This window comes from Simochromis diagramma, unplaced genomic scaffold (assembly GCF_900408965.1).
Source record: "Simochromis diagramma unplaced genomic scaffold, fSimDia1.1 OVJJ01000433.1, whole genome shotgun sequence".
Lineage (NCBI taxonomy): Eukaryota > Metazoa > Chordata > Actinopteri > Cichliformes > Cichlidae > Simochromis > Simochromis diagramma.
The window spans coordinates 455718-482596 of NW_024387031.1; the positions used below are offsets into that span (position 1 = coordinate 455718).

General features: G+C 39.1%; 1 protein-coding gene and 1 long non-coding RNA gene across 2 annotated transcripts; both read left to right on the forward strand.

Moving 5' to 3' along the window:
* Positions 1 to 3571: 3571 nt before the first annotated feature.
* LOC120740638 lies at positions 3572 to 25752 on the forward strand. Its single transcript, XR_005697422.1, has 4 exons — positions 3572 to 3673; positions 10074 to 10078; positions 21110 to 21116; positions 25741 to 25752. It is a non-coding gene; the product is annotated as an uncharacterized LOC120740638 (long non-coding RNA).
* Positions 13918 to 17651, forward strand: LOC120740599 (GTPase IMAP family member 9-like). The gene is made up of 3 exons (XM_040043056.1): positions 13918 to 13995; positions 15296 to 15519; positions 15839 to 17651. Exons 2-3 carry the CDS (start codon positions 15513 to 15515, stop codon positions 16525 to 16527), a joined length of 696 nt encoding a protein of 231 aa, XP_039898990.1. The 5' UTR covers positions 13918 to 13995; positions 15296 to 15512; the 3' UTR covers positions 16528 to 17651.
* Positions 25753 to 26879: the final 1127 nt, after the last annotated feature.

The following is a 26879-nucleotide window of genomic DNA, read 5'->3' on the forward strand; positions in this document are numbered from 1 at the left end:
AACATGCAATCCACCATTTTGACACCAGAAATGTCTTGGTTGGTAACTGTATGTCCACATGTACAGTAATGTTCACATTCAAAAGCATTCCAGCAAACAAGTTTTTGTTTCTTTACTGTTTACTACAGGAGGTACAGTAGAAACACGGTATGATAGGACAGAGAAAGTTTTACAGTATTGCTTACAGTGAACAAAATATCCATGAAACACAAGAGCATTCTGAACAAAAAAACAACAGCAAAAAGCCAAGATAAAAAGGGGGGGGGGGAGGGGGAGGGGGGCTAAAAAAAGGCAAAAAATTTGCATCTAATCTCTGCGATCTTCAGGGTTAGGCCACATGTTTTCATCAACATCACATCTGATGTTATCCAAGTCGATGCACCTGGGATAAAACCGCCTGGTATGTCGGATCCACCCTTGGCAATCGTCAACTGTGATGTCCCTGGAGCCAGCATCCATGGCTTCAAGGAGGGACATCTGGTCATGTGGCTGATGGTCATAAACCTTCCACCTCCATGCAGAAAAGAACTCCTCTATGGGGTTGAGGAAAGGTGAATAGGGTGGAAGGAAGAGACTTACCAGTCTTGGGTGGACTTCAAACCATGTTGTTATTGCTTGCGAGTGATGGAAAGCCACATTGTCCCAGGTAATTAAAAAGGTCCTCATGTTTTCACCCTCCTGACCCTGCTCTGGAACCAGGCGCTGGTGGAGATCATTGAGAAAGGCAAGCAAGCGCTCTGTATTATAGGGTCCAACCTGACATCTGTGAAGGAGTAATCCTGCATTTGCTATTGCTGCACACATGGTAATGTTTGCCCCTCTCTGTCCTGGCACATCAACTGTGGCCCTTTTTCCAATTACATTTCGTCCACGTCGACGCCTTTTGGCCAGATTGAATCCTGCCTCATCGATGTATATGAATTCATGAGGGGCCTGGTTGGCCTCCAATTCCATAACTCTCTGAAACAAAGTTTATGTAAGTCATGTTAGTACTGTATACCATACTGTACTGTAACCTAGTATTGTGTAGGTTACCTACTTGCAAAGTGCAAAGCTTATAGAACTGGACATTGGATTGAATATACACTATACCTGGACATATTGTCGTCGTAGCTCCTTGACCCTCTCACTGTTCCTCTCAAAGGGAACAGTGTAGAGCTGCTTCATCCGCACTCTGTGTTTGGACAATGTCCGCGTAATGGTTGTGAGGCTGATTCTATCGATATTGTCAAATATCTCATGGTCCGCCACAATTCTAGTTTGAATTTCACGCAGTTTTATTGCATTATTTGCAGTAACCATTTCTACAATGGCAAGCTCCTGATCATTACTGAGGAGCCTTCCTCTTCCCCCAGAGGGTGGAAGACGTTGCATTCTTTAGAAAGACAAAAAATTCAACATATGCATTACTGTATGACCATATTGACATGTCAAGTGAGAATAGAAACAATCCATGTAAAATGCAATACTTACCTGTTGGTTTGTTGAAAGATGCGTATAATGGAGGCAACCGTTGACCGCCTCAAATTGGGCTGCACTCTTTCACCAGCCTCTCTTAGTGAAAGACCATGGTTGATTACATGGTCAATGATAGTGGCACAAATTTCATCACTGACTACTGTTCTTGCAGCCCTTGGAATGCCACCACCACGCGTTCTTACACCTCTACCTTGCCCTCTCCTTGGGCCTGCTCTTCTCCCTGGGCCCCTTGCTCTTACTCTTCCTCGACCAGACATTACAGTGTTTGTCTTTTTTTTGTTTCCAAAAACATCACTCCTCAAGGTCTTGCCTTATAAACCCCACTGAGTCTAAGCCAGAATGGAAGAAGCTGTGGTTGGCCCAATTTACCCAGCATAAATCAGCTGTGTGTCAATTATTCAATTGTTTGTTTATTATCAGCTGAGATATATTTTTGATATTGATATTGTCTTTGTACTGATATCATTGCAGAAGCAGAGGTTTTTATACTGTATCTAAGGTTTGGAATATTGTTTTTGCTATTGTGGGATGTTGTGTGTTAACATTCGTAGATACTACAAAAACAGTCCATAATTTTGTTGGGAGGTATAGCTTGTCTGTTACAGTTTTTTCTGATTGCTTAAGCACATTTTTTGTAACTATTGGCTAATTTTGCAAAACTCTTCACACAAATAAGAAAACCTGTCACCCAATAATCAAAACATTGTAGTTCTCTTGCAAAAGCAAACACAGCTAGATTAACTCTTCACACCTTCGTAAAAATGGTGTTTTCGTATAAAACGGTACACACAAGCCATCATCTACTAAGCACACAATGCGCCAACTGCACACTGATGGTATGAATACAAAACACATCTGGCTTTTGCTTTCTCTGTGCACAAGGTAGGCTATGTCAGTTTGAGCTCATACTTCTGTCATAGATCCATAAGCATAGAGGGATCCAAACTTCAAGTACTGGTGTTTATTCAAACACATCAAAACAAACACAAGTGTTTATTTCCAAGTATAGGATTATTTGCAATCGCCATAATGACTATATGGGTTACTTGGTCTGCAGTGAACATGCTTCCTCTGCCCCCAGCATCTGGTCATCTAGCAATTCTGTAAAGTAACAATTTCAGTATTTTTACATCAATGGTATAGCTGGGTTTCATTTGACGTAGACGTGACGTCGACGTAAAGCGCGAAATTTGACTGGAGGGCGGAAGTGAAAAAGATCAGCGCAAAATCACAGACAGACAGTACGCAAAATGCCTTTGTCTTGTTGTGTTTACGGATGCTCCAGTAGGTCGACCCGAGAAACTGATAAACGGTATTTTAGGGTACCAAAAATAGCCCAACGAAGAGGAGAAAAATGGAAAATTCTAACCGAAAAACGTAGGAAAAAATGGATTTTAAATTTACGTTTACAGTCGGGAGGAGCAGAGTCTGCCAATGCCCGTGTCTGCAGCGACCACTTCGTCAGAGGTAATGTTATGTTTGCAAACGAACTTATTAGCATTATGTTGTCGTTAAATTCTCGTTTACTTAGTGCTTTTAAGTTAGTAGTCTAATATTGACTTGATTGGGACTATAGGCTGCCCAAGTGCTTTGCAATCACTTCTCCATCCTCCTTTGCAATTACCCAAGTCTTCAGAGGTGTCTCGTTAGACCTCTGAGAATGGTTTACCTTGAAACACACAATTGTCACTCTAACGAAGTCCTAAGGATTTGGCATGTTTGTTGACGTTAAAGCCGCTAACGCTAACTGTTAGCGTGTTTAAGATAAAGCAATATAAGAACAAACACTCACCCTTGCAAACACCAAACTGTATCCATCACGGAGACGTTTTGTTCCAAGGTTGTGGACCCACCCGCTGACAAAAAAATTGTACGCCTCCAGACTCTTGAAAGCTTTCATTTGCTGCCTAGTGTAGTAAGAAGTCTGGAGGACCAAGTAGTTGGTGATATCCACAGCGTCGATAGTAGGCAAATCCTTTACTTCTGTGGTGTATTCGGACATTTTCAAAGAATACGGATCACGTCCGATATATTTTTTAACTATCTGTTTATATCTCTCCCGAGAAACGGGGTCTAAAGTTGCACAATAGCTGCTCTCCTGACTCTCCACAGTGTCCTCCATGTTTACTTCCGCCCTCCACTCAAAAATCGCGCTGCCTCCGCACGTCATCAGAACCACGTGACTGCAACCCAAGTGTTTCTCATTGGCATATGGCAGTGCTACAAATCTTTGTGCGAAGTGACTGTACTAACCGATTCTCATTTCAAGATGTCCTTATGGTACTTGCTACAGTGTAGCGGCTCGAGTTAGGCTGGACCCGTTGGCCAGCTACCCTCAGGGTCATTCCACGGTTGATTACATGGTCCACTATTGTAGCTCTGATGTCATCAGCAATTCTATTTTCTACTCTTCCTACCCTTCCTCTCCCCCCTCCTCATCTTCCTCTCCCCCCTCCTCGTCTTCCTCTTGCTCCTCCTTGTCCTTGTCGTCCTCTTCCTCGGCCTCCTCTGATTCTCACTCTTTCTGCTCCCTCCATTGTACTCCGCACACACAGCTTACCTGTATTATAGTGCTTAGGCTGATTGCAAAGTGAACTAATTATCTAAAAAAGTTTTCACATGTGAAAGTGTGCCAGACAGTTGGCAAATTAGTGTTAATGATAGCCATACATGTGTATACTTTTGCTAGGAGTGTGTTGGAAATTTGGTAATTGGGTGTTGTGCAGTGAATTGTGCCTACAGTTTTGCAAAGTGTGTGTTACAAAATTGCAAACTGAGTGCAAAGCAGTTTTTGTGCTTTTAGTTTTGCAAACTCAGTGAGTGGTTTTGCTATAAGTCTGAATAGTTTTAGAGATTGTGCTACAGGAATCACAGTTAGGGTTTAAGCATTCAGAAAAAACTGTAAGAAAATGTAAGCATTGTGGAAATGTGTTCACATGAAATGTGTGAATGGTATGGCCACAACAGACCGATGCTGTGCTAATTGTGTTTAGAGTTTTGCAAATGTGACAACTGTTTGGACAAACGCTTGTTAGCGACTGAAAAAAACTGTAATTTGAATCATTTTCTCTCACAGAAAAGTTCATAGAATATATAAATCATTTGATAACAGCTTCTCATCACAGGAATCATCTGTGTGAACAGATTTAAATACAGGAAATAAATAGAACAGGTACAAACAGTGTAAATATCACAGTAATATACTGACTTATGAGTGTTATAGAGGAGGAGCTTCACAGCAGCAACAGCTTCACCAAATGTAGAAAGTAACATTCAAAGAATCTCACAGAAATGCTGCAGTTTGAACATCAACACTCAGCTACAGTTAGAGCTGAAATGAGCCTGTCTGTCCAGATGGTGGTGCTATAAGCTCACTTTTTCCTGCTCTGTTACAGACATGATCTTATTTTCAGGCTCTGAACGAAGTGACTGTCTGCAGCAGTGTGAATGACTCAGAGGAGGAAGAAGCTGCTGGTTGACATGAACGACTGATGTCGGAACAACTTTGTGGTTGTTCATGTAAAACCACAAAGATGTTACAAATTGTTTCTGTTTGTTCTGCTTGGTAATATAAATTGAGCACTGTGTCTCCCTCATGCTCAGTCAGTGTATCTGTAATCTGTCCGTGGATGTTGGTGTGTGCAAAATGTGAGTCTAAAGAAGAGCAGACACCAGCAGAAAGTATTTTATCTGTAACTCTGTTTTTATGTCAAAACGTCTCTGAGAGTGTTTAAAGTGAAATCTCTGCTCTCATTATCATTAGGTATAATGTTACTATCTCGTTAAGCCCCAAAGGGCTTTCGGAGCTTCCTTTTTGAAAATGACTTGCCCAAAAAGAAGGGAGTATTTATCTGCAATTACAAACTGGCACAAGCTTTGGACCACACTGTAGCTCAAAGGCTACTTACTGAAAAAAAAACGACAGTTTATTCATTTTAAATGATTCACTGATTGTTGATGAGTTGCACCTGATCAAATGTATCAGCCATAAAACAAAAGGTGGGCTCTTGTATATCCATGAAACATTTAAAAGAACAACATCAAAAACAGACCTGTGTATGATAACATTAGCTGTCCGCTTACTATCAATTGTCAAATTGTTTATTTATTTTGTTTATTAAATCTTCTTCTTCTTCATAAAAGAATGAAATATCAATTTTAATATAACTTTTAAATTGTATGATTTGAAATTTTTATTTATTTATTTTCAAAGAAACAATAAATATTAATAAATATATCATGTAAATGTATCATATGTAAATATGCCAGAGTCAGCCATAAGGTTACTTTCATCTGTAGTCCCATAATATTTGCTACATCGGGCATTTTGTGCACTTTATTGCTTATACATTTATTATTTTTAGGTTTTCAGGTGAAAAAAAATCACATCGATGAAGCGCTCTCAAAAGAGAAAACATAGAAAACATTTATGACACGTTTACTGACACTTGAACATGATTACAATTGTTGGATTTGATTTCCCCCAAACTGCAGGATCTGCAGGTTTTCATGTCTCTGTATAATGACTCATCAACATGTGAGGAGAAAACGTACAAATCCATCATACACACAGTATATATTATAAAGATACACAGTTAATGTTTAACATTAATACATATCAGACACACAAGAGTCTCATCAGTCACTCAGTGTGTGAAAACAGACACTGACTTGACACAGATGTAGTAACAGGTAAAATTAATTTTAGTAACAACTCAGAATATTTTCCGCTAATGCTCACTATGTTTCAGTTATTCAGCTCAGGTTATAATAAAACAACAAATATATGACATCAGTGAGCAAGATTACAACTAATAAAGTCATTTTATGGTTAATGACTAAATATCAAAAAAAAAGATTATTCCTAGTTCAATAAGACGACATATAAAAATAAAAGATTAATTTCTTTGTAAAAATGAGAACAAAATAAAACAAAAATACTCAGTTCTCAGGCGGGTAAAACTCATTATAAGATAAGATCAATTCAAACGTATTGTTCTTCAGATGTAGACATGTTATTTAACAGCCTGCCTACAAGGGAGAAGTCACGCACTGTACCAGCGATATTGGATCAGTTACAACCAGGTCAGCCATGCTGATGGTCTCTCAGTTCGAGGCTTGATCTGATTCACAGTTGATTGCTGCTTGTACATGTGAAGCATTTTACAGAGAAATGTAAGTCACAATATTGGAACTGTTTATGTAGGCCTGCAGGCTCTGAATGAATAATGTGCCCTATATTCTTGTGAGGAGTGGTGATGGCCAAATAAAGCTTCAGAAGCATTTAAGCTTGTATCAAAAAAGGCTCCTGTGACCAAAAATATGAAAAGCACCTTGAATCGACCAATTAAAATGAAATACTTCATGATTCTCCATTTAAAAGAGCTTAGCTGACAACTTTTGTTTAATATCATGTGACAGTTCTGTCTGGTGAGCTTCACCCCATTTTCAACAGGTGACATTTTTTTCCAGCTGCAAGGATTTCAGTTTTGTAATTCTTGTAATTATTGAATTTATGTTTTTGATATTATCGCTTCTATTACACACGTCGGTTATATATCAGTTGTTAAGCTTAACATAGGAATGCTTTACAAACATTCAGAAATGAACTTACACATTTGCTGTACTTCTCTGGGATAGCTTGCTCAGAGATGAAATGCCAGTTTGGCAGCACTTAGCAAGGCTCCAGATGCTTTCAGTGTGATGTAACTCCAGACCGCCAACAGGTCTCGCACACCACAGCCGCTCTATCATGTGACACATACTTCTCCGACATACTAATGTCACCTCCTGGGTTACATTTTGTGAGGTGCTTTTGTGAACCAATTGGTTATCGACCTACATTATTTAGTTTACATCTGTAATGCCAAAAATATCCACCAGAAGGCACTGTGAATGTAAACTGTTGGCTCTTCTTATACCTCTCCCAACCAGGAAGTCAGAAACCAAAAACCATCCAACATATTTTGAGTGTTTTTGATGAAACTAAGACAGGAAGACAATTTTTTTTGATATATGATAGTGTTAGAGGACTTACTAAACAGATGTATGTCACTTGACAGCATTAAAAAAGTGAAATTAAATGTTTAATAATTTTTTTAAAAAGTGGTCAACCAAACGGTTTATTTGTCCCTTTATGGTGCTAATGCTAACATAACGTAAATGTTATTAAAATTGACTATTTGCCATAAAATCAGACCACTAGACCCATTTTGTTTATCCATTGCTATTGATAAATCACATTAAGTGTTAGCACAGCAAGAATATGCTGAAATAATTTCCTCAGTAAGTCATTTTTGTAACTTTCTGAGTTAATATTAGTAAATATTGTAAAAATGAAGAAAAACACGTGGAAATCACGAATATCACAACTGATTACCTTTTAACCAAATTACAGTAGCTGGTAAAGTAATATTACTAAGTTGTCAAAAAAATTTATTTCATGTTTAACAAGTACTATATGGACACTAAACAATTATATGGCTCAGAATCACATGGTCCTGTGGCATGATACTGATGATACCATCCACCTTCAACCACAGTGTGTTTGAGGTCATGGTTTCATATGAAGCCAACAGGGCTGGCACTCTCCACCAGTATATTACCAACAAACCAGATGAGTGGGGCTTTAAATTGTTCTGCCAAGCAAGTTCATCTGGCATCATCCACGACTTGCTGCTGTATCAAGGGGGGTCTACATTCTTCAATACTCCACTGAGTGAAAAGGAACCCAAGCTACCTCTAAATGGCCAAAGTTGTAAAAAAAAAAAACACTATGCAACCCCATAAAAGAACCGCAGTTCTTCACAAGTTTCAGCTTGGTCCAGAACTTGCACACCTCCTTGGGTGTCAGGTGCATTGGTACTGTATGACCAAACTGCACCGGTGGAGCTCCCCTGATGGCAGACAAAGACCTGATGAAGAAGGGCCATGAAGCCTGTTATTACAGGCTGATCAAGGTCTGATTGCAATAAAATGGTTTGACACTAAATGTGTCAACCTTCTAAACAACGGCTGTGGGTTCATGAGTCTTTCATTGGTGAAACGGAGGAGCAAAGAGTCCAATGCAAAGATCAATGCCCATCACTCATCCCTGAATATAATTAGCATATGGGAGGAATTAAGCTTTCTGATATTACACCTGTATAAGACAAGTTATAAGTTACGGAGATGGCATATTCCACTGTTCGGATAAATCCTTGACTTGAATAACTGGTCTACAAGAGGGACTGTGCCCTACCGGACCAGAAACCAATGGTTCTTAAAAGGTTTCCACCTGGCTGTGTCTGAACCAAGTTAACAAGCCAGCATCTAGAGTTGCACAACCATGATCCAGCTCTCCAAGACCACAGAATAAATGCTACACCCTAAGACCCCAACGACCAAAACCACAAGCAGATGTGCTTGATTTGTACTGTTTATGTTTTATTTTTTTAAAAAACAAAAATGATTTTACACTGTAGCATTAAATCAGAAGTGGCCTGAATGTGAGTATTTTGTGCTGTAGCACATTTTTCACATTTGCAGATTAGAAAACTATTATTTTGTTGTTTCATATATTACTTTCCTTTGATGGAATGAAAACAGCATGCCAGTGAACAAACATGTTTACTGGCATGCTGCTAGAAATAAACTGTATCCAATGCCCTGGATAATTTTTGTTATTAATTTAATTATAGTTTGGCCCTTTATTTGATTTTTTCAACTGTATTATCTAATGTATTTGCATTTGCATGACATTTCATACTAAATGAAATTAAGTGACATCTCAACCCTTTGATAACGATCAATATATTTATAAATATTGATTGTGGTAATTACTCACACAAATCAATAAGAAATGCAAACAAAAATTTTTCCATTGCTTTTTTCTTGGTGTGGACCACAAAGGGTTAAAGTATCAGATTACATTTTTTTAATTTCTCTCCATATCTGACCCAGAAATTCAGGTCAGGATCAGACCGATACTATATATCAGATTGGTCCATCCCTAATCCAAAGTGTCCATCCATCCATTCGCTTCCGCTTATCCTTTTCAGGGTCGCGGGGGGTGCTGAAGCATATCCCAGCTGTCTTAGGGCAAGAGGCAAGGTACACCCTTGACAGTTCCCCAGTCTGTCGCAGGGCTAACAGAAAGACAGAGACAACCATTTGTGCTCACATTCACACCTATGGGCAATTTAGTGTTCCCAATTAACCTATCCCCACTAACTGCATGTATTTGGACTGTGGGAGGAAGCTGGAGTACCCAGAGAGAACCCATGCAAACACATGACTTAAACATGCACAGAAAAACCCTGACCTGATGGTGGAATTGAACTCAGGACCTTCTTGCTGTGAGGCAACAGTGCTGCCCCACTGTGCTGCCTATATATTATGAATAATGCTACGACCCCCTCTGCTAGGCGACAGGAGGAGAGTAACATACACAAGCCCCCCACACGAAAACTGAGTAAAATAAAAGGTTTTATTGCAAACTTTAAACAGAAAACCGACTGGGCTGTTCAACAGACCACTGGGCTACCAATTGATAAAGAAAAAAAACAGAAAAAAAAAACAGTCAAGAGTAAAAGCTAAGGGTAAACTAAGGTAAGCTATTGTCAGAAAATAAAAACTAAGGGTTACTTATAGCAAGCCAGCAACACAAGACTCTAATAAAACTAAGTTCAGATGTATACCGGGTTTAACAAACAAAGTGCAACACTGCGAACAGGTTGAGCTAGTAATGGCCCGCTTGAAGCTGACGCTCCGGAGCGTCTGTCGAAAAAAACAACACACTGGTTCAGAAGCACTGTGTCGAGGCTTGCTTCGTTTGGCAAAAGTCACGTGACCAGCGACGTCCGAAGCTTCATTACGCACGTAACTGCTTCGGTACCTGATTCAAATGGATATAAGGAAGTGAATCATTCACGGGATTTGTGGAGTGTGTTGATGGTGACAGATAGCAAACAGGTGATCATTCCACTGACAGATATGGAGCCAGCAAGGAAGAGACGTTCTGGCGTGTGGGAATATTTTGAGTTGATTTTGCTCAATTTATTTTATCTGCAGAAGTGAAAAACTTGAAATGTCCAAAATCATCTTTTCATAATGTAAATATCATTACAGTATATGACTTTAGAAACACTTCCATGTGAATTAAAGCTAATAAAGACTAAAAAAAATTATTTGACACTATACGTAAATTACATTGCTGCACATTTTAGAAAATCATTTTGTTTATTGTTTTTAGGTGATAGTCTGCAGGACCCAGGAATGCCTGCATATCTACCAACTTGCAGTGCAGTTTCTGCACTCCAGCCTCTTCTGTTCCATGCAAGAGGATTTTCTCCAGGGCAGGAGGAATTATTTCTAGGAAAAGAAACAGACTCGGCCAACGCACAGTAAAACGAATCCTCTTTTTAAATAAAAATAACAAAAGGGCTACCTTACATAGCTCATGTTTTTACTTTGCAAGTTCATGATTAGGGGTGAGTTTTGATTATCGATTTTCTGATTACAATCGATTCCAAATTGAATAAAGTGATATTGATTCATTAAAATCTTGAGTCGATTTGTAAATAAAACGTTATTTTGCCTGAAACGCCAGAATCTCAGGTTAAACCTCACAAAATTTCGTCAAACACCAAACAGCTAAAACAGTAAATGGGAGCAGGTTTACGGATTCTGCATACAAATGTAAACACATAGCGCGGACCCGACGCGTAAGAATCAGATTTTTATGTGTCGGCGTGTCCGTGCTGTGTTTACCTTTTTTTTTTTTTCGCTAGCTTCTGCACCTGCAGGTTTCTTATCTCTCTGTTTACATCTCTGATTAAGTCTCACCAGTGTCAGCTTTCTTTCAATAGATACAAAAATATGGATATATACTAATAATTCTGACTGTCTGAGGCAAAACTTTCCAGATTCCAATCGAATTGAATCGGATCCTGTATCGAATCAAAATGATTCTACAAATCAGTGACGATACCCAGCCGTACTCAGCCTCCTAAGCATTTTCCCTTTCTAGTTCACAATCAATCCTACCCCTAGGTCAAAAATATGTATAGGACAATTGGCCTAATCTAATTTTGTATAAACATACCTGTCCAGCTTTCCAGTGAAAAATTCTGATTCTGATCTAACCAATCAGCCACGAGTCCTAGCACACTTGGATTTGCATAAAAATAAAAAGGCATTTCTCACTCCCAAGGCTCAGGGCCGTAACAATAATATATAGTCATCTCAACATATAATACCTGTTACACAGATGAGAGAAAGTGAGAAAAAGAGGCTGGATGGTGAGTTCCATTTACTCAGATCAGCAGAGAGCGCGGCATATGCGCTTCGAATTCATTAAAATAGCTCAATAAAAACTCTTCTGTGTCATGTTCCTTGGTCTGTGACCCAGTGTTTGTGTCTTCTGGGTTAATTTATATCATTTGATTTAGTACTTTCCATGCTTGTGTTTCCTTGCCTACCATTTTTTTCACATTCCATGTGTAGTCATGTTAAGTTCTGTCTTAATGTTTATTCATCTGTTTCCCAGTTGCCTCTCTCTCTCTGGGTCAATGTGTTCCATGTGTCACCTCTAGTCATCCTTCTCTTTATGTTCGTTTATTGGCTGTGTCCGTTTTCTATGTTCTCTTTCTTTCTCCCCAGTCATATGTTCTCATTTCTATTCGTACACAGTCCCTGTGTCTCAGCATGTGTCTCATGTTTCCTGTTTTATTTTGTCTTGTCCTGTGTTCAGTGTACTCAGTTTGAGCACAATCTAAACACAAATTATTCTCATAACAAAAGGAATCACAAACCCACAGTGAAACTCAAGACGCAGGGATCATGATACTATAACTGTTTTAATATATGCTCAGTGTGTTCTGACATTTTAAAAATAAGCAAGACTTGCTCTTAAAATCAAATATATAAATGTTGCTCTAAAACAACTTGGTGCAGTTTTTCCTCTATAGCATCAACTTTAGACAAAAAAAATGATTCTAGAATCTTATTGTACTTCCTCCTGAACCAGATACTGCTACCTGTCTCAGTAATCAAAGTATACTCAGCTTTAAAAATGGTAAAAGGTGTTCTCAGTCAAAACAAAACAATTTTTGAAACCAAGCCTCACCTTAAGTGTTTGCACAAAAAATGCAAAATGGGTGTAAAATAGGTAAATGCGACCACTGAGTTGAAATATACAAAGTGACAAGACTGAACAACTACATGTAAAGTTCCTTCTTCTTATTCATTGTATTCATTCTCTATAATGAAACCAATTTAAAGCTTGCCAAATGTCTACCATGAATGTGTTTCACTTTGCAGCTCATTGCCTTGTTTTTCTCTTGGACAACTATAATTTGACTATAGTCATACTCGTGACTTTGGGTGACACACCTACGTTGTTGGACTGGTTAAATGAGTTTCGAGTGTCACTGTTATTACTTACGGTAAGTTTATAATCAGCTAGTTTGGTTTTAGTTTCACTTGATAATGTCCACTAACTAAAATCTTTATCCGATTTCACCACCAAATAAAATACCTGTCCTTCACTCTCTGGTTTCATAATTTTTTATACTCAGCTAAGTGTGGTTTAACTCTTTATGTTGCATTAACAAACTCAACTATCCCACCTGGCTTCCTGTTAAGAATGGAGCGAGCTTACATCAGCCAATGTGTCTCTGTGTTTACTTTGGTTTCACTTCATTTATCCTGTTGTTTCTGTTTTTTAGTGAGTTTGGCATCACTTATTTAGTAGTAGGTACTTTTAGATTAGCAAATGTTTTTGATAGTTTTTTTCTTCTTTTGATTTATTTAATTTGAGCTGCAGGAGCAGAAAATGTGATGCTGTCTAACTCTATAGGCACGATGAGTCCATATTTATTTATCACAGCATAAAACAAATGGTTTATAATCAAATTAGTTTTCATCTAAAAAAGGTGAATAGTAAATCTGAATTTTGACACCATAGACTACTTCTGAAAGCTAACTCTGAAACACAAGTTTAAAATACATAAAGACAGTACATTCACCTCTAGATCAGACACTGGTCAAGATGGAAGTAAACGAGAAAAGACCATTCAATAAAGGAAGATATTTGAAAATGTTTGCAATGTTTGGTTAATTTTTATGATCTGGAAAGACAAAACAAAAGTATTTCTACAGAGAACGAAATTTTTATTTAATAGTCCGTAGTTTGTGTTTTTTTACCTGATAAGAATCTGTTTTACTTATCTTAAGACATTGAATCAAACACCACAGAACAAAATAAGCAAAATACAAAGTGAACATGATCTGATCTTTGAAAACAAAAGCAAACATATAAGTGAACTGAATGGGTGAATGGATAAAGAAAGTGAAACTGACTAATTAAAAAACAAAAGCTTTTGGCAGAGAACCAGTCTGTCAGGTAGTTGTCATGTGAGCACGAGGACTGGGTTTATATCCCACCCACCAACCTGTTCTCCTCTCAGACATCGTTTCCCTCATGTCAGGAGCTCCAACACCTTCACACCTTCAGCCGCTGTTCGTCTCAGTGCCGTAAGTGTTATCCAGCTTTGTTCATTCTTTCATCCCGGTTCCGTCCACGGATCACTCGTAACACTGGTTCCGAAGCCGAGATCAGCGCACCGGGTCTTACTAAAGTAACTGCCTCTTCCAACCAATCGCCAGCCTTCGAAGTGTTTGGGTCTTGACGCTACACGGACGCTACATGGGCAACAGTCAGGATAGTATTTGAATATGAGCCATTAAAGAAATGAAACCACAGTGTACATAATGAAAGAAGAGGACAAAACAGCAATACACACACTGGTCTTTACTGGCATTTTTGTGTCCACAGCTCCTTTATATTAGTGTGTATTTTCTTTTTATTTGAATTTTTTTTTTCTTTTTCTTTCATTTAAAAAAACATATGAACAAATTATACAAAATATTGAGGTATACTGAAGTTATAGCTAAGGGCCTGGAAAATAATCTGATAATCTAATATAAACAGAGAAGCAGCACAAAAAATTGCCATTTTAATGTTCTTTATTTCTTAACATAGCTCACTTTTTAAAAAGTAAAAGATTTTAAGAGCAAATCAAAGTACATATAGTGAAGGTTACACAGACCCCCTATCAGAAAGAGGTTCTGCTTTAAAATTTGAGAGTAACATGTAGAAAGAGATTGGATTCCAGGGCCACACAGAGATGTTTCCTTCAAACATCAGAAATAAACATAAAGTGAAGGGTTTTATTTACTTTTTTTTTTTTTTTTGGTTTAAATTATTGTCACAAACATCAACTCAAAAGTAAGTTTTCCTTGTTGTTAATTTTTGCATCTAAAGTCATGCCCAGTAGGGAAATTCCACTGCAACTTCATAAACCTTGCAAATATTGGTTGAATATGATGAAAGTGACTCTTCAGGTTGGCAGTTTTGTTTTGTTTAAAAAATAATCATAATTTTACAGTGTCCTGGAAAAGAAAGACACCAGTACAATGAAATAAGTTCTGCAAAATCCATACAAAGTAAAGGTGATAAAAGAAAAAAATATATATATAATTAATAATTAAAATAAAAAAATACAAAAATTAAAAATGAAATGTAGGCAAATACAGACCTTAGTAATTGTCTTGTTGTGGATTATGTAAGGAGGGGTTTTTACTGTCTAACTGATTAATTTGCCAAAAGAAAAGACAAAACACACAGAGTTAAAGACTTTTAACAGATTTTCCTAAAGATTTCCTACATATCTTTGAGTGATTTCTGTAATAAGCAAAATCTTTGTCGTGAAGTCACTTTGATGGAGTCACCGTGAGCTTGAGCTCTACAAATAATTCCTTCCTGGTGTTCTAGGCCTACTGGAATACTTCCTGCTTTCAGTCAGGCTGTAAACATTCAACCAGAAACTACGTCATGCTGCTGCACCACCTTTTTCAACAGCAAATAAATGTGATCTCTCTCTGACCTTGATGTGTTGAAAAAGAGGAAACAAAACAGCCGATAAGGGAAGAGAATTATTCTGCAGCATCAAATAAGTAACAACTATTCAACTTATTCATTGTTGACAGACATGGCCAGTAAGTATATTTACATCTTTCATATTCATTTAATGTTCAGACGCATTTCCCTGTGATAAATCTGATTTTAATATGAACCTAACCCTGTTTTACTTTTTTTTTTTAAATGTTGTTCTTATATTTAATTCCCTCAATTTATCTTTTATTACTACGTCTAGCATACAGGAGTGTAGACATATTACATTTTCTTCTTGGTGAAGGATAAATCTATATCTTCTTAATATCCAATTTACAATCAGAGGGCACAGTGTCAGTGTTATGAAATACGTTTTTTAATGGGACCAGACATGAATAATGTCTCTGTGATGTTCTGTGACAGATGAACCTGAGCTCAGGATGGTGCTTGTTGGGAAAACGAGAGTTGGGAAGAGTGCAGCAGGAAATACCATCTTAAGGAGAAGAGCTTTTGAAACTATGAGGCTTCCTGCTGTAGCAGCACCAGTAACTCTGAGGAGAGAAGAAGAGTTTTATGGACAAACACTGGCTTTAGTTGATACTCCAGGCCTGCTCCATCCCAATCAAGATCAAGATGAGGTGAAGAGGCACATCACCAACTGCATCACATTTGCTGCTCCGGGCCCACATGTGTTCTTGGTTGTGATCGATCCAAACAGATTCACGGAAAATGATAGAAGAATAATGAGAACCATTCGGCAGATATTTGGAGAACACCTAGCACGTTTCTCTTTGCTCTTGTTCACCCATGGAGACATTCTGGAAGCTCAAGGGCGCTCCATTGAAGAAATAATCCGTGAAAATCCATCTCTCCGTTCTATCATTCATCAGTGTCATGGAGGATATCATGTTTTAAATAACAATGATGGGGATCTCACTCAGGTCTTAGAGTTGCAGAGGAAGATACACATGCTGGTTCAGAGAAATGGAGGACGATACTACACTGATGAGATGCTAAGAGAGCCCAATCTGGGAAATGTTATGGTCACCAGTTTCGCCATTGGTGTTCTTGTTGGTCTACTGGGACTGGGAATACTTGCAGTGCGAAAGTAGGAATGTGTTACAACATTTTATCAATATCTCTGATATTAATATTTGATATCATAGAAATCCATACATGTAGAATGCATACTTCAGACCTGTGTCATATGTCTGTTTGAACTTTAGGCTTGTTTTACATTTACATTATTAATTCATACTTTAAATGTTTAGGGTCATAGGCTGAGGTCCATTATTAACACTAAATGGTTAAATGAATGGACAACATGATTTCAGGGAATAACCATGTTATGGATATACTATCTTACATCAGGCTGGACATCATGTTGTTGGGGTTGTTCAGCTTCAGCTTATTAATCATGTATAGATTTTATAAACTGTAATTTTTTCAGTTTTTTAATGAATAAAACTCTTAACAATTTTTTCTCATTATAGATTAGGAGCATCTTAATTTCATTCATCATGTGATTTACAGACTATGAGAGTACATACATACATACATATATATATTCAAATACAAATAAAAATGTGTTGGAGAGATTCAAGAGTCAATTCAGTCTAAATTTATTCACAAATCCATTATTTGGTTATTTCTGTCGACTCGATGACGCATTTATGTCACTTGAAGATAGTATCATGTTATCAAATTTAACAAGTGTTAAGTTTTCAAATATCATGCAGAACATTATTGTTGTGATATTTTGATACCATGGTAGCATTTACAGGATATTGTTTTATAGTGATATTATACAGGAAAACTGTTACTCAATAAGGCCCATTTACTAGTTGTTTTTCTCTTTCTCTGTGACCCAAGAATTAATGTGTAAGAATCACAGGATGGTACCTCAAGGTTGAAAACACCACAGAGATCACTCCCATCCTCCCTTCCTTATTCTTTAGAAAAGAGCTTGTTAAAGGCCAGGTGGTTTGTTTCAGAATTCACTAATGAAGAACTCTGTATTCTATGTCTAGGAGTGTATTTTGCTGGGATGATCATAAATTGTAGCTGAACTGATAAACTACACAAAGGATACTTCTTTGCTCAGAGGGCAGGAAGACGTTTCCTTATTTGGTCTGTACCGGTTTGAACTGAGAACCTGCTGACACACGAACCTTTTTTTCCTCTATATAAGCTGTTGTGTACTTAATAAACCTTTGAGTTGATTTTGGGAAAGCAACCTGAAGCAGTCTGTGTTTCCTTGTTCTCCCAAGCTACTCCCGGCGCTGTAACTAACCTGCTGAACGGCATACCTGAGCGTTACTTTGAATAATTAGGAGTCTTATAAGGAAAGGACAAAACTCTGCTTATCGCTCACGCCTTGGAGGAAACCGGGGACGGAAATTTCCTTCAATTATGATATAATAGAAACATAGAAACACCAGAGAAACGTACAGTGGATTGCAAAAGTATTCGGCCCCCTTGAACTTTTCCACATTTTGTCTCATTACAGCCACAAACATGAATCAATTTTAGTGGAATTCCACGTGAAAGACCAACACAAAGTGGTGCACACGTGAGAAGTGGAACCAAAATCATACATGATTCCAAACATTTTTTTACAAATAAATAACTGAAAAGTGGGGTTTGCATAATTATTCAGCCCCCTGAGTCAATACTTTGTAGAACCACCTTTTGCTGCAATCACAGCTGCCAGTCTTTTAGGGTCTGTCTCTACCAGCTTTGCACATCTACAGACTGAAATTCTTGCCCATTCTTCTTTGCAAAACAGCTCCAGCTCAGTCAGATTAGATGGACAGCGTTTGTGAACTGCAGTTTTCAGATCTTGCCACAGATTCTCGATTGGATTTAGATCTGGACTTTGACTGGGCCATTCTAACACATGGATATGTTTTGTTTTAAACCATTTCATTGTTGCCCTGCCTTTATGTTTAGGGTCATTGTCCTGCCCCAGTCTCAAGTCTTTTACAGACTCCAAGAGGTTTTCTTCCAAGATTGCCCTGTATTTGGCTCCATTCATCTTCCCATCAACTCTGACCAGCTTCCCTGTCCCTGCTGAAGAGAAGCACCCCCAGAGCATGATGCTGCCACCACCATATTTGACAGTGGGGATGGTGTGTTCAGAGTGATGTGCAGTGTTAGTTTTCCACCACACAGTTTTCAGTTTTATTTGTCATATGCAAGTTAGCACAGGGTCAACATCGCAATGAAATGTATTTGACGAGCAGAAGACAGTCACTCAGCAGAATGGTACAGTAGAAAAAAATAAACTAAAGTAAAATAATAAAAAATAAATAGAAAAAAATAGTAAGAGCAAAATATTAATAAGATGTAGTAAAAGAAAAAAGAGATTTTCAGTTAACTGACTAGATTATATATATATATATATATATATATATATATATATATATATATATATATATATATATATATATATATATAAGGAATGTCTTAAGAAAAAGTGATAAAATGAGATTAATTAAATGCTTTAGTGTGTTAATATAGGTGGATTTCTCTCAACCTGAGGACAAGAGTACAGCGGCAAAAGGATAGATTAACAGAATTGGGAGGAAAGCAGGCCAAGTTTTGGCTTAAAATTTTACAGCTTGACCTCTCACTTTGTCCCGATCCTGAGAAGAAGCCTAAAGGACAATTAATCTCCTGATGAAGACAGAAGACAGACAGAACATTGTGTACTTGAAGAGTTAACAGCAGGCAAAAAGTCAGTGCAACTGACCCTTAACACTGAAGGGTCAAGCAGCAGCATGTATGAATACCACTGATGGAACATGAGCTTTGAATGACAAGCTGGAAACCTGACAAGTGACATGACTGTTTGAAGGCAGTGGACGTGATATTGGCCATGCTGGGAGTTAACCTACAAGAAAAGACTGAAAGATCAACGGAGAAGAAAAAGAGAAGAAGAAAACAGCTGAGTGGGACTGTGTTTGCTGGAGATTTTAAGGCCACACAGGACAATGTGAGAAGAGGGACAGGAACCAGTCAAAGGTCAAACCCGGGCGAGTTTGAGTGCGAGAATACAGGATATAATTGGATTGAAATTGAAGCCTGAACTCATGATGGTTTAGAGATGTCCACCAGATCACAACAAAGAGGTAAACAAAAAAAAGGTAAAAATAAAGAGAGAAACTAACTAACAATTACATTAATGAATAGAAAACACACATACACAAACTGTTACATGTGAAACTATTTTTGGAAAGAATCAGAAGTGAGACAGTTTGAATCCAGAGCTCAGTGAAAAGATGCATGAATTAAACCTGATTATAAAATACATATGCAATGAAGACACGCTTACACTTACATACATGACGTAAATTGCTATTTCTGACCGGAAAAAGAGAAATGGGTCGTTTAAGCACTCATGATAATAATGAAAATGTCTCAGTTTTGTTATTTTCAGGTGCAAAGACCTGGATCAATTTTCCACATGCAGCAGTCGGAAGAAAGTTATAGGTTAACATCACTGGAAATGTCCAGGCAAGTTTCTGGTTGAATTGTTCACAGCGCCATGTGTTACTAAACCTCACCAGCAAGCTCTAACTCCTGTCTGAAGACAAGGGATGCTGTTATTTAAGGTGGGAAATCAAAATTTGGGTTAGCAAACTTGGGAAAGAGAAAACTGACCGCTTAAGTGGGAAAATTGTGATGGAGTCTGAAACACTGCAAAAAGAAACATATACAAAATCACACACACAAACAGAAAATGCATTAACCTTTTAACCACGAGAGAGCTCATGAGGATTAGACAGCATGTTGAGCATGTGAGTCTGTTTATTAGTGTTGAACTAGTGTGAACACACTTAAACCCTGAAGTTGAGGAATAACTCGGGAAAGAGAGCGACGTTGGTGAAAATAAAAGTGATTAAAAGCTTAAAGTAGTTTTAAAATAGTGAATTGGAAGTGCTCTTGTGGCGATTGAGCAAAACAAGTAATTACTCTAGGAAGAAAATAAAAAAATTTAATAATGTGGTGAGATTTAAATATGCCTTTCTCCTGTCACGGTAACTTGTTGAGATATGACTCAGTATGCAAATTAGCTGAAGTGAGTGGTGACAAAGAAGCTTCCTGTGTGTCTGTGCGTCAGAGGCGTCAAATGGAGGAAATATAGCAGAGACTGAAGAGGATTACTTTATCATTTATAATTTAGTGATGATAAATTGTCATAACGTGTGTAGAAAGGGCTCAATGAGAATATCAAGGGTGTGCAAAAATGTGCAGCTTTTGACAAGATTTTTGGTATATTGAACGGGTGAAATTATGTCAGTTGACCTGAGAGTGTCAGGATCCTGAAGAACCGGTGGCAAAACTTTTCTGTGTGTAAGATGTTTGAGGTTGTTGTTTTAGTGATGGGTTGATTCTGTCAGTTAGGTTTGGGTTGTTTTCTTATTTTAATAGAGGGAGTTTTATTAAACATGGACATGTATTAGAGGGGCCCATTATTTTTGTAACAGTGCACTTAGAAAACTTGTCAAGTGATTTTGTTTTGTGCTTTGATGAGCTAATAATTAGCTCTCTTTTTCTAATTTTTGTTCTAAGCAGGCCTGGAAGTGAGTGAATTAACAGCGCTGTAAAAATTTCCGGGAGAACAAACATAAGGTGAGCTTTCCAGATTACAATGGGTGGAGGAAAGGCTACCTGTGGGGACCTGATCAGGTTGTAAGTCCCTGTCTAAAAGGATTGCCGCGAGCCAATCCAGTCCAAGAGCATAAAGAACTATTCTCCTACAAAACAAAATAAAATAAATGAATGAGCTCATGTTGCTAAGGGTGGAGAATCTAATTATTTTTGCGGGAGTCTCCACTATCAGCAATATCTCGTGTGAATGTATCTGGTGTGAATGTGTGTGACTGGACCAAGGTTAGGATGAATAAATGTGGACAAACAATTTACCATGCCGGCAAGAGAAAGGGGATGCTTTGCTTTTGCCATGAGCAGGAGGAGTGGGAGACTTACTTTTGGGGATGCTGATTTTGGGTTACTGGTGTTGGCTTTAAGTAAACTCTGTGTTATTGACTGGGTTTAGATTATGGTACTAGATTATAGTGTTGGGAAAATGCCAAATGCTAAAGGGGAGAAAATTTTGATGTTACTCATGTTACCATTAACCAAAGCAGGCCACTGTAGAAGTCAATTAAAGTTTATAGAGAAAAATAACTAAAACAAAAGTAATATTTATGAGTCACATAGGAGATTGCTAGACTTTTCATATAAAATGCAGTTATAGAATAACGAACGCTTATCTAAGTGACCAAGGTTTCTTGCTTTAACCCTTTAAGACCTACCATAGAACCAAGTCCGCCAGAGCTTATATTATATTTTTACATGTTGTAGTGCCATTTTTGGGAGCATTTCAAGTTGCTATACATCAATACAACCATTATAGCCCAGATTTTAATAATATGTCTGCATTAAGTGCATAGTAATTACATAAATTGCAAAAAAGTGCAATAAACTACAAAAAAATTGAAAATTGTTTTTGCTTTTTTAACATATATTTCTAGTTAGAGAAATTTAAGAGGCTTATCCCTCAAAACTGTAAATACAAAAAAGTTGCACAAAATAGTTTCCTACCACAGGAAATTTATTTTGAGTGTCTTCATAGTTTTATTTTTGAAATACACCAATTTTTATACACTGCAGGAAAAACGAAAATAAATATTATACTGCAAATTTTTTTAAAAAAAAGCAGCATATGCATCAACATAAACTATTTCCAGCAGTGCAATATGAGTCCTAAGCATCCCAGAAACGACACAGAAAGTCATAAAGTCAAAGATAACTTTTTAAAACACCAGTATAGGCTCATGAGGCCCTGATGATTAAAAAAACTACATTTCCGCGAAAATGACGTCACTTCCGGTTTCGGGCAGGTAATGGCGGACATGCAAAAGTCCGCGCTGACGTCTATTCCAACGTAGGAAGTATAATTGCTTATATGCTTAAACTTAATTGAATAAAATGTTTATTTTGTATTGGATCTTTTAGTAGAATAAGAGGTTATAATGATTTTCTTGTGATGTATTTTGAAAGGTGACTTTTAGGTCATAGTTAAGGCACTTGCAGCAGCAGCGGTTTTGTGTACAGGATGTTGATAATCAGATAAGGGAGAAAAGAGCGAGCAACAGGAAACCCCTGAAGGGACGTGAAAGTAGCGCTTTAAGATTGTTAAAGGTGTTAAAATGTTGTTTACGGAGATGAGTAACATTGAAGTATACAGGGAGTGCAGAATTATTAGGCAAATGAGTATTTTGTCCACATCATCCTCTTCATGCATGTTGTCTTACTCCAAGCTGTATAGGCTCGAAAGCCTACTACCAATTAAGCATATTAGGTGATGTGTATCTCTGTAATGAGAAGGGGTGTGGTCTAATGACATCAACACCCTATATCAGGTGTGCATAATTATTAGGCAACGTCCTTTCCTTTGGCAAAATGGGTCAAAAGAAGGACTTGACAGGCTCAGAAAAGTCAAAAATAGTGAGATATCTTGCAGAGGGATGCAAGCAGTCTCAAAATTGCAAAGCTTCTGAAGCGTGATCATCGAACAATCAAGCGTTTCATTCAAAATAGTCAACAGGGTCGCAAGAAGCGTGTGGAAAAACCAAGGCGCAAAATAACTGCCCATGAACTGAGAAAAGTCAAGCGTGCAGCTGCCAAGATGCCACTTGCCACCAGTTTGGCCATATTTCAGAGCTGCAACATCACTGGAGTGCCCAAAAGCACAAGGTGTGCAATACTCAGAGACATGGCCAAGGTAAGAAAGGCTGAAAGACGACCACCACTGAACAAGACACACAAGCTGAAACGCCAAGACTGGGCCAAGAAATATCTCAAGACTGATTTTTCTAAGGTTTTATGGACTGATGAAATGAGAGTGAGTCTTGATGGGCCAGATGGATGGGCCCGTGGCTGGATTGGTAAAGGGCAGAGAGCTCCAGTCTGACTCATACGCCAGCAAGGTGGAGGTGGAGTACTGGTTTGGGCTGGTATCATCAAAGATGAGCTTGTGGGGCCTTTTCGGGTTGAGGATGGAGTCAAGCTCAATTCCCAGTCCTACTGCCAGTTTCCGGAAGACACCTTCTTCAAGCAGTGGTACAGGAAGAAGTCTGCATCCTTCAAGAAAAACATGATTTTCATGCAGGACAATGCTCCATCACACGCGTCCAAGTACTCCACAGCGTGGCTGGCAAGAAAGAGTATAAAAGAAGAAAAACTAATGACATGGCCTCCTTGTTCACCTGATCTGAACCCCATTGAGAACCTGTGGTCCATCATCAAATGTGAGATTTACAAGGAGGGAAAACAGTACACCTCTCTGAACAGTGTCTGGGAGGCTGTGGTTGCTGCTGCACGTAATGTTGATGGTGAACAGATCAAAACAGTGACAGAATCCATGGATGGCAGGCTTTTGAGTGTCCTTGCAAAGAAAGGTGGCTATATTGGTCGCTGATTTGTTTTTGTTTTGTTTTTGAATGTCAGAAATGTATATTTGTGAATGTGGAGATGTTATATTGGTTTCACTGGTAAAAATAAATAATTGAAATGGGTATATATTTGTTTTTTGTTAAGTTGCCTAATAATTATGCACAGTAATAGTCACCTGCACACACAGATATCCCCCTAAAATAGCTAAAACTAAAAACAAACTAAAAACTACTTCCAAAAACATTCAGCTTTGATATTAATGAGTTTTTTGGGTTCATTGAGAACATGGTTGTTGTTCAATAATAAAATTATTCCTCAAAAATACAACTTGCCTAATAATTCTGCACTCCCTGTATATATATATAAATAAAAGTCAAAAAACATAATTAGGTTCATGCTTTTGATTAGGGAGTCCCAACCATAGGTTGAGGCGTGGTAGGGAAAGGTGTTTTGTTTCCTTTGCAGGAGATGTCAGGACTAAAGCGACCACAGGGGTGGCGAGGATCCTGGAGGCTGGAGACCGAAGGGAGCCACTAGAGAGGGACCGAGAAAAAGGACAGACCACTAGAGATTGACAAGTTCACTGACCAACTTTAGGCTCACTGATACATTTGGTGTGACCAACCTCAAGCATGGAGTGTTCTCAAGTGGGAGCTGGTGTTTTATTACTGGACCAACTAGACGACATGAGGTGGTTGTCTGATTCCCTGAGCCAGAGGATGGCGATGACGCTAGTAAAGTGTGGAGGGTCACCAAGAGAGGGAGTGTTGATATGAGCCAAATATTTTACTGCTACTATTCATAACCACCATCATTACCATTGCATTAATAACATAATCTACAGCATTGATATTTCATTCATATGTTTAAACATATTGGCACCCAATTAGCCTTTATTACAGGTGCATTTATAACCCCTTTAAACTGTTGAGTTTAAATTTATAATCTTAAATGCTTATATACTGATTATATTACTTTATAAGAAAGGCCCAACTCTGAGTACACTCTGTGCCAAAAAGTCCCGACAGGAAACAACATGCTTTTGCAGAGCGTGCTTTTGCACCCAGAAAGTGAAACTAAGCAGAGTGTAAGTGACGTGGAGCTTAGAAGGTTAATCCTACAGTAAAAATAGTAGCTGAGCAAAGGCCTGAGTGTATTCAGCAACCTGCTGCGTTTGAGTTTGCTTGGTAACAGATGACTCAGAATAAGTCAGGAAGTATACTTCTAAAATGTCTTTGTTTCCTCTGTAAAGTGTACATTTTTTGGTTGTTATTTTGAGGAGCCGTTTGGATTATGCTATTTGAATAACCAGGTTATTCATTATTATCTTTTATTTGTTTATATGCTTTTATTATGTCAGGGTTCCTGGGTCAGGTGACCCAGTGTTTTCAGTTTTGTCACATTTAGGTTATGTTGCCACATCAATGTTTTCACGTCCTGTTTTTTCCCCGTGTCAGCTTGTCTCTTGTGTCATTAGTCAGATTATGTTCAGCCCTGTACTCACCTGTTTCCAATCATTGCCATCATTCAACCTGTGTATTTAAGTTCCTCGGGTTCACCAGTTCTTTGTCGTGTCATTGATGTTATCCTTCCCGTGTGTTCTCTCAGTTCAATCACCCAGTGTCCGTTCACCCTCTGTTCATCCTCTCCTTATAATAAACCTTCACCTACCTGCGAGTCCTGCGTTTGGGTTCCTTCTTCCTTCCCTCCACACAACGCCTGACAGAATGACACGACCCGTGCCACGAAGACACGATTGGAACCCAGCGGACTCGGACCTCTACGAGCGGCAGGAGGCAGCGCTTTCCCATTGGGCAGAGGAGCTCAGGGGAAAACAGCGGATCTTCGCGGAGAGAGAGCACGTCTTCGAGGGACTCGCCTGGCTCTGGTCGGGCCTCGGAGACGCCGCTTTCCCCCACCTGCTGCCTCACCTGCACCGGAGCATTTGCCGCAGAGAGTGGACGTTTCACGCCGCGCTTCAGCCGCTCCCTCTCTCACCGCTCTGCTCCTCGCTCACACACCCGCCGCCTCATTCGCCAGACCTCCACCTTCGCCACGGCACAGCGGCTCCGCCTCCCACCTCGGCTCAACGGAGGCAACCACGCCAGAGGCTCAGCTGTTTACCCCGGCCGCTTCCTCTTCCCAGAGAAAGCGGCGCACACGCCGCCATAATATGGACCATTTTCAGCAACTCCCGGTGGTGAGTGCCAGTGACTGTTTTCCACACCCTTCATCTGATTACTCCCTTAAAAAGCACAGTACACTCACTTCTGATTCATGGGGAGTTTCCCTCCTAGAGGATGATGTGGACTGGGAAGACTTTTTCTTCTGCTCTTCTCCCTCTGAGCTGGGATTCATTAAGGACAACCCCCGCACTTCAACACCTCCGAAGACAGTTCAACTAAAGACTGTAAGTGGTGATGGCAGAAAGGCCAGAGCAATCTCCGATAAATCTGTTACAGTCCGTGTGTGTGCAAACCCTAGGCCTGCTCACTCTAGGACCATTTTATCCGAGCCTGCTCCTTCGTCCACCTGTCAGCCTGTTCCGGTTTCATCAGCTCCGGCCACTGTTGAAAATACTCATGCACCCAAACCTGTCAGTATCACTCACCCAGTCATTATCTCCACTCCCGTCAGTCAGCCTATACCCACACCAGTGCCAGCTTCCAGGAGGAGGGCAGCTGCGACCCAGTCTACCTCCACACCCGTTCCTGTTTCTCGGGTGGGGGTGACTGGTGTCCAGCCACCTCCCGCACCTGTCCCAGCGCCCAGGCTGAGGGCGGCCAGGATCCGACCTGACCCCCCTAGAGGCTCGGCTGAGGCTCTCCAGCCAGCGCCCTCATGCTCCGGAGGCACGGAAGAGCTAACCTGTCCACCTGCTAATTCGCCAGCCTGTCCATCTCCTCACTCAGCTTTCCATGCCCTAGCACTATCTCTAGTTAGGCTAGCTGACCTGTCCCCTGCTCAGGCACCAGCCTTACTAGCCCAAGCTGCAGCT